The sequence below is a fragment of the Mirounga leonina genome, unplaced genomic scaffold (genome assembly GCF_011800145.1).
Source record: "Mirounga leonina isolate KUSES-001 unplaced genomic scaffold, KU_Mleo_1.0 Mir_174, whole genome shotgun sequence".
Lineage (NCBI taxonomy): Eukaryota > Metazoa > Chordata > Mammalia > Carnivora > Phocidae > Mirounga > Mirounga leonina.
The window spans coordinates 25,263,275-25,272,293 of record NW_023270451.1 but is presented as its reverse complement, the minus strand read 5'-3'; the positions used below and the strand labels follow the sequence as shown (position 1 = coordinate 25,272,293).

Here is a 9,019-nt window from a genome sequence, read left to right as displayed (position 1 = left end):
CTTTCTTTCTTTCTTTCTTTCTTTCTTTCTTTCTTTCTTTCTTTCTTGATAAACACTGCACATGACAAGGACACTCACTCTCTTCCTTATTATGTCATCTCAGGGACCTCGGGGACTACCAGGACCCCCTGGGCCAATGGGCTTACGTGGAGTGGGGGACACTGGCGCAAAGGTAAGATTTTAAAGTAGGTAACATAGTAGATTCTAAGAAGATGTCTGATAGGTAAGTGACTTTGGTAAAGGTGAATTTTTTTTTTATCAGACATAATAGAGGAGTGGTAGTCTAAAGAATTGATAGTTATTTATCTTCACCTATGGACCTCCTGGGGGAACTTGCACTAGTTTGAGCATGTGGATTAATTTTGTGGATTTTCTCCTGCTTCTCTGGTCGCAACTCTCACGTTCCTTTGTTGCTTTGTTTTCTGTACCAAAGTCAGAGTGTGGTCTAGAGCCCTCCTCCCTCCTCTAGATCTCTCTTCTCCTAGGTGATCTCATCCAGCCCCATGGCTTTAACTACTACTCACGTGCTGATGCCTTTCAAATTTCTCTTTCCCCCTAAGCTCTGACTGCACACATCTAGTTTCTTACCGTATAACTTCTCTTGGCTTTCTTACAGACATCTCTAACCTAAGGCCCAAAATATAATTTAATTTTAATTTTCACCTCATAAGCCTATAAATGGCACCACCCAACTCATGCTCAAGCTAGGAGATGTGAGTCATTCTTGCCCCTTCCTTTCCCTCTCCCTCCATGTCTAGTCTTTTGGTAAATGCTGTCAGTTCTCTCTTCAAAATATATTTTGATTCTAGCTGCTTTTCTCCTTCTGCTTCACCAGGGCAGACCACCATCATCACTTGTCTGGGCTATTAAAATAACCCCTTCAGGGGCCTTCCCTCTTCTACCTCAGCCCTTCTGTCACCTGCTAGGCAGAGCTGTCTTTTAAAACCAGGAATCAGATCATATCCCTTTCCTTCTCAATAAACACTCTGATGGCTTCTCTCTGCACTTAGAACAAGATCCTACCACTTCCTATGGCCTATGAGACCCTTCACGACCTGATTGTCGCTCTTGCCCCTTCTCCTTACTGACCTTTTGCCGGCGACACTGGCCTGCCCTGTTTCAGCTCATTCCTGCTTCTGGGTCTTGGCTCTGTCAAGATGACTTATTCTTAAGGCTGTGGCTCAAATCTTGCCTAACCTGTGCCTGACTGCCTAAACAAAGAACAATTGTCTCTCCCCTCACTTATCACTCTCACATCCCCCTGTGTATGTCCTCCAGAGCATGTATCACTTTTTCAAGCCATCTTGCTCATTTACTATTCTGTGTATTCCATGAGACTGTACATTTTCCTGAAGGCAGGCTCTTTGTCTTGATCCCTGCTAAATTCCTGGCACCAGAAGTAAGCATGCCACCCAATAGGAGCTGTATAACATGTTGAATGAATGGGAAGTGAATGAATGATCAATATTACCCTAAAGAGAAAATATGTCCTTAGAAACATATCTACTTAGTTTTTCAAGTGCTTCCAGGTCATTAGAGGGAGACGTTCTAATTGTTCAATGTCAACTTCTTGTTTTGATTTTTTGGTCTCTGGCCCAGCACGTGGGAGAGACAACACCTTGCTGATGCTTCTGTACAATGGGGCAGGGACCCTTTTGCCTTCTCCTCAGGACAATAAAAGATGGGAGGCCCATGGCACTAAATACTGTCTGTAAAGGACAGCTTGACTCCTCCCTGTCTCTGTTAGCATAATCATGAGAAACCAGGGAGAGGCTGTGTCTGAAAGTACTGTGTAAACTCTACAGAGGACCACACCTGAGATACTTTTATCAAGGTTCTGGCTTGGTCTGACTCAGAACGGAATCCAATCCTCTAACACACCTTGATGGTGTCAATAAACCATACTGAACTTGGGTATGGAAGTATTCTTTTTTTTCTTTAAAGCATAGTCATTTGTCAAATGTTACAATTAAAAAAGTAGGAGGACATTTCACTATGTAAACCTTGTTTGCTGCTCTGAGTGGAGCACGGGTAAAATCTTTTGTTATTATGTAAATATTCCTTCAGGTAGGAAAGTAGAAACTTATTTAATATATGGCATGAGATAAAACCTATTAAATGTATATTGGAATGTATCTGTATTCTAATGGAAACATGATCATTTACATCTCCACTGAGTATAGGTTATTATATTTTAGATAAGTATATATTGCATTATATTAAATTATACTATTATGCTACTGCTCTACATTTAGCAATGATAATAAAGGCAGGCACTTACACACAGATAGAGAACATTTTAAAATTTGTTTCTTGTGAATATTCCACTATGTCAGGTTATTTAACATACAAGCTAAAACATTTACTAAATAATTCCATATACTGGTTTTCCCAGAAAGTTCCCTATATTTGCTATCATATACATTTTAGGGGGAAAAATCAAGAAAAAACGTGTTCCTTCAAAATTTTATGCTGCCTATCTTACTTTTTGAAACAACCAACATGTTGCCAGAGATGTGTCTTAAGGGAGACTCATTATCTCTGTTAGCCCACACGGGAGGCTGAGCGGAGGAGGCAGCTGACAGCTCATTCCTGGCTGAGGGAGGAGAGAATATTGGCCAGGATCTGCCTCTGTCTCCCTGTCCCCCCCCCAGCCCCCCCACTCTCAGCTGCCTTTTCTTTTTCTCTTTGACCTCTTCCTGTGGATGCTGGGAAAATGTGTTATCCTGAAAATCGTGTGAGCTGGTCTTAGAATTAAAGAACTTGGATCATAAACTTGAAAATAAAGGAAACACCAGCTTTTAAATAACTTTCAATGTCATCTCTCATCTTTGATAGAGGTCTTAAAGTCTCTATGTGGCCTTTTTCTCTGAAGAAAACTTTTGGAAACACACACACGCACACAAGTAAAGAGAGATATTTGGAAAAGTTTAATTCCACCTAACTTCGTCCTTGTGGTTTGGTAAAGTGGAGGTGAGACCCTCAAAATACCTAAAGGTGTCAATGGTAGCAAAACACTGGTCTCAAATGCGAACAAAATTCATCTCCTTTCATTCTGACTTAAAAGAACAGAGGAATTTTAAGTATGTGGGAGTGCATCTCTGTGTGTGTGTATAATTGTATAGACATATATATCTGATATGTTTTTCATTTAAACTCTGTGTAGTCACCTTAAAATATTGGCCTTAGCGCATTAACTTACAAAACAAATGTGTTTTGAAATAAGGAAACCATTAAGGTTGACAATTTATGGTCCGTTTTTGTGCTATTTAGTTAAGGGCACATGTGTTTAACATATGACACAGACATTAGAATCAAAGCTTCTATGTTTCAAAACCTATCAGAAGCAGTCCCTGACATCTTGCACCCTTGTGGTGCTCTCTGGCTTTTTTCCAAGTGAAAGAATTCCATATGACATCAGTGGTTATAGTACTTCTATGTACAATTACCTTGAATTGCATCCAAATTTTGACAAGGGCGTCTGAAAGATTTCTAAAATTCTTATAAAAGTTATACTTCCAAGTAGATAGGAGATATAGTTTTAAAATCTGCTTTTGAAACATGCCTGGAAGAGAAACTAACGATTTGGTTTCTTGCTGAGTTGGAAGCACTCATCTAGCACCCTGTTCCCCGGACCCAGACTTGTTTGTTGATGGGGAAGGCAAGCTCGAGGATCTTATTTAGTGCTGCCTGCACTTTTTCACTGAACCCCTACAGACAAAAAGGACCCTTTGTGATTTGGGGACAATCATGTGACCCTCATCTGCCTTCGAGAAGCCCACTTGACTCTTTTCTCCAGTATTTTCACCTGCAAAGGCTCATGAGGTGCATGTGATCTAGAGGCTGATCCACTGACATCTCTGAGAGTAAGAGTTTATCCTTGGCCTCCTGAGCTCCATAAGGACAAGTGCATCCTGTCATGTACCTCTCTCAGCTCTATTCCTTCCCTAAAGCTTTGGAGCAGGTGAGCTGGGGCCAGTCCTTGCACAGAGGGGCTCTAACCTGCCTGTTAGAGCCCTCAAGGGATCTCTTCACCATCAAGTGGTTGGAATAAAATCTGTGGGCAGAAAGCATATGTTGGGTTGTTGCTATTATTATTGTATACTATGTCAATAGACATTATATACTACCTAAATATTTCCAGAATATCATCGCATTTTAAACTACTCCCTTATTTTATAGGTAAGGAGATCAGGAAGCAGAAAGGCTGAACACCTTGTCCCTTTACAATAGAAATGGTGTTGATACTATATTATGTTCATGTGTAAGAGGGAGACTATGAATATGGATGAATGAATGCAAATGAAATGAATGAATAAATTAGAGCAGAGAGACTGACTCGCCCTGATCTGCAGATGTTCATCTTCAAAGCTGTCGAGCTTCCAGATATCTCGGCATCACTTAGCGTACAGTGGGATTGTTTCTCTTTCCAGCCTCGCTTTCCCATCATCCAAACTTAAATTATGTCAACATTAACGAGAAGCACAAACCCAAACCCAAAAGAGTTAAACATTTTTCAAAAGCTTTAAATGTTTGAATATTGTAAATACATGCTTTATTTGACAAAAGTGGCCCATAGTCATAAATTAAAATGCAAGGCTCTGTGAAATTCCACCAAGTGTCATTATTCTAACAATGTTCCCGGCATTTGAATTGCCCCTCTGTTCTCTGCAATGGCTCACATATGTGCACACCACCAACAGGCCGTGGCAGAACAGAGGAGCAATTCACACAGAACTGCATTAGGAATTTGTGGATTCCATTGGTGGACATGGACTGGACAAGAAACTGTTTTGAACAGTCTCTGACAAGGAGGCTGGCCTCGGATACAGACTTCATGACAGTGATGTTAAGGGTCTGTGACTCCAAGTTGGAGTGGAAGAAACCCACCTCCCATAATAGGACTGCAAAATTGTGACAGGCAGGACAATCAGCTCAAAACCAGGACTAATTAGAGCCAGAGCCATATCAAGTTGAAATGCTAGGCAACTTGACCTTTAGATTTCAGAAAAGGTCACATTCAAGACCAGGAAAACTGGATTGGGCGACTTTTCAAGGTTTTTCCCCAATTCAGTTCCATGCATGTTCTTTAAAATCACAGCTGTATTCTGGTCTGTCTTGTGACCTTCAAGGCTGCTTTCATCTCTCCTTGCTGCTTTCCTAGCTCTGCATTTCTCTCCCCAGCAGTACATACATACCTCCTCTCCCTTCAGCCCTGGAAACACACACTAAATCCTCTTAGCATTGGCCACACAAATCACCATCCACACATTTTTATTTTCAGTCATTCAGACTAGAGGAGCTCTCCCCGCTCCTGTGGGAAATTATATTGAATATCATTACAAGAGAGTCTTCTCTTCTCTCTGTCATTAGGGACAACATCGGTATTTCTATACTCAAAATTCCTAATACAGCTAAATAAGAAAGACTCTCCTTCTCCACTGAGATTCTCGGCACCTTGGCACAGGGTAATCTTTTGTTCATCTTTGGTGAGTTGATTTTGAGAAAAGAAACAATCAACAAATCCCCACCTCCCCTAACCTTACCACCCCCCATCCAAAAGCAAGTTTTTAAATTATCATGGACTTTGAGACACTGCTGATTGGGGGTGAATATTAAAGTTCTAGGAGAGAAATTAATTGGAAGAATGGAAATTATTTTAAATATTTTGGAATTTAAAGCTGGGAAAATATGCTAAAGCAAATGTTATCATGATTTGAGTGCTTGTTTTCCAACACCTTCTTCATTATTTTCACATCCCCTGATAATTGTGCTGGTAACTGTTCCTGTCTTCCTTTTCACACTGAAGGGTGTCAGTGAGAAGTGACTGAGTGCTATGACAATGGCCAGTCAACAACCAATACACATTCTCAGTATCAGGCTGTGTATTCAGAAGCTTACAGTAAGCTAAATTTCCATTGGCATCCTGGCAGCCACAGGGAGGCTCAGCAGAGTTACTAGACCAGTGCATAAGTTTATTACAGGATTCATTCCAGAGTGATGCTTATGTTTCTGGTAGCTGGAGCCTTCGTAGTTAGAGCTTAATTTTATTTAGAAGCCAGAAAGGAAGCAACATGAGGCAGTTGCTAATCATCACTTTGACTTATGACTTATTTTGAAACTCAGTCATTTCTTGGTTTCATCATTTAGTAGGATCTTGAGTACTATTCCTTGGGAAATTTTTTAGCAGCTAATTCTTTTCACAGTGAATTCAATTTGCTTTTCATTGTCCCACTGGTAGAAAGGCATGAAATCCGTTTAAGAACAACTGTAACCTGCTTCCACCATCCTCTCAACGAGGGGCAGGGACCTAACACGCACAGACCAAGGGTGAAGCCTTGTCTACGGTTGTGGTGGGGGTGGGGAGACAGTCGCATTGGGCTGTTTTGTCTTGAAGAGCACTATATTCTCAAACATTGTGTTTAAATCTTATAATATGCAGAAGGTATAATAGATTGTTTCCTTTTCACTGCTCCACTTGGACCTCTGTTACTGACTAGCTATGTGACCTCAGCAAGTTACTTACTCTCCTTGGGACTTAGCCTCCTCATCGGTGGTCTGGAATAATGATGCCCACCTCACAGGGTTATTCTGAGAAATTAATGGAATAATATCTATAAAACATTTTAATGAATTCTAACACACTAACGTCATAGTGGTCATCACAACATGCATTAGTCTGCCAAATCAAGTATATTGCAGCATGGATACACAGAGAAAATAAGAATTGGTGTAGGTAGAAGATCTGGAATGAGACTAAGTAAAACATTGGGGTCAACCATAAAACTGAGCAGTGGCAATGACGGGGAAATGGAGAGGCCAGCCTTAGACAGCCGGGCACGGTGCAGGCGGTGAGGGCCTCTCAGGGATCTTGTCACAAGGATGCTTTCTTTCTTCTCCTTGAGAGAGCGTGACTGACTGAATGTAGGAAAAGGACTCTCACAGCCACAGACCCATGGTCTCTGCATTAAATGGTAGCTGGAAGAGAGTCTACAGAGACATTAGCATTTTGCATCTAGCTCCAGCCAACACCAAGAAGGGAGATGAGCTCTGGAGTCGACCTGGGTTTGAATTGCTGCTGGCTGCATGGTTTCTGGGAAATCATGTATCCTTATCTCTAAGTCTCAGTTTCCTTAGCTATAAAATGAAGTAAGTTGATGTTGATAGGATCGAATGATAAATGAAAAATGCCACATAATAAATTTAATAAATGTTATTATTTATATTATTAATTATGATAATTTTAATGTTAACCAAAGCAAAGGTTTACCAATGAGAAAAAAAGAATGAATGTGATAGTGTGTTTGGTTTCTTTTCCTTCCTTTTAAAAAGTGAAATTTGTGATATTAATCAATGAATGATTACCAGGACCATCATAAGATTATGTATGATGTTAAAGGGGTTGAAATCAACCACTCTGCAAGGTTACAGTCTAGGTAAAACCTTCACTGAATCATTTGTTAAATTCACATATACAAGTACTGCAGGGAGTTAGTTCTAAAGTGACCATTTCCTGTGAAAAACTGGAAGGAGTATCTCAAGTCTAGAATTCCTTTTGTGGGCCAAGAGGAAGCTCTGGGTAATCTAAATAGTTTTGTTTGTTTGTTTGTTTTGTGGAGGGTAGGGGTAGGATTTAGGCTATGTGGTCTTATGAAATTGATGGATATAGTAAAAAATGGCAACTCCAGAATTTGCTTTCAGGGCTGACTATTATCTCCTAATGCAAGGGCTCCCTCTGCAGGTTCCAGTAACTCTCAGCTCCTGCATGGGAAGCTAAGCCCAGCTGTGCAAGTGCCTGTCGTAATTCCTTTTATTTGTGATTGTCACGCCATCCACTGACAATAGAACCACATGTCTGAACGTGTCATGGTGAACACACTTCATAGGTACCCATGGTGCTGCGTGTGGCAGACTGGGTGCTATCAGATGGTGAAGTGAGTCCGGACCATGGTCCTCTTGTATGCCTTCACCTGGCGTTGTGGCCTTCTACGGGCACACGGCCCGTGGAACAAAAGACATAATACATCTTCAAGACCGCACCATAGTAGAGAGACACTGTCTCTGTGGATTTCCATAGCTCATTAAGTGCCTGATATTCCCATCTATTAAAAAGTAGGGTACAGAAACACCAAGGAACAACCCTAAAACCATGTTATGACCAACTGTAACGTCTGCAGAATATGTTAAGCTAAGACTCAGTTTAAAGTCTATCAGATAAATAAATGCATATATCAGGTTCTATTTGCCTAGGTCAAAAGATAACAAAAGATTATTTGGATAGATAAAACATGGCTATACGTCAACAATTATATGGATAAAGATGGACAGCTTATTTGAGGAAAACACTGTAGCACCACAGGTGATGTGAGAAACATGTTATCAAAGTTCACTGGCCGGGGTGCCTGGGTGGCTCAGATGGTTAGGCATCTGCCTTCAGCTCGGGCGGGAGTCTGCTTCTCCCATTGCTCATGCTCTCTCTCTCTCTGTGTCTCTGTGTCTCAAATGAATAAATAAAATCTTTAAAAAAAAAAAAAAGTTCACTGGCCAACGTTCAAGGATAGAAAGGGCAGTAAGGTGTCCACAAAGTCTACACTCGGCCCTCAGACACTCCTACGTGATGAGCGTTAGGGAAACTGAGGAAGAGAGAGAATGAGTAGCAATAGTGAGCATGGACAAGGCTGGCCTAAAGTACACTCACTCACAACTTATTTCAACTGTTTTTCCCACTTGCTTTCCCATCTGGGCTCAGTGTGTATGTGTGTGTGTGTGTATTAGTATGATTAATACTAATTGAGAAGGAAGTTTTAACTAAAATCATCACAAGAAAAATATCATGAATTGAATTGTAGAGTGTCGAATTCTTTCTTAAAAGAAATATTACTGAATTAAAAAATCTCCTACCTTGTCTCTGTAGTCTTAATTTTTAAAAGGCATGTAACATTTGGGACATACCAAGAATGCATGAAAGACATGTAAGATCTGATGATACTGAATCCACCTGTGTGCTTTCGTCCTTTGC

General features: G+C 40.7%; 1 protein-coding gene across 1 annotated transcript in view; it reads left to right on the top strand.

The window, feature by feature from the left end:
• COL28A1 (collagen type XXVIII alpha 1 chain) overlaps positions 1-9,019 on the top strand; it is a 161,530-nt gene that overhangs the window by 86,816 nt on the left and 65,695 nt on the right. The window contains exon 25 of the mRNA XM_035020613.1: positions 104-172. Within this exon, the coding sequence (XP_034876504.1) occupies positions 104-172 (69 nt within the window). The remainder of the gene's footprint in view (positions 1-103; positions 173-9,019) is intronic.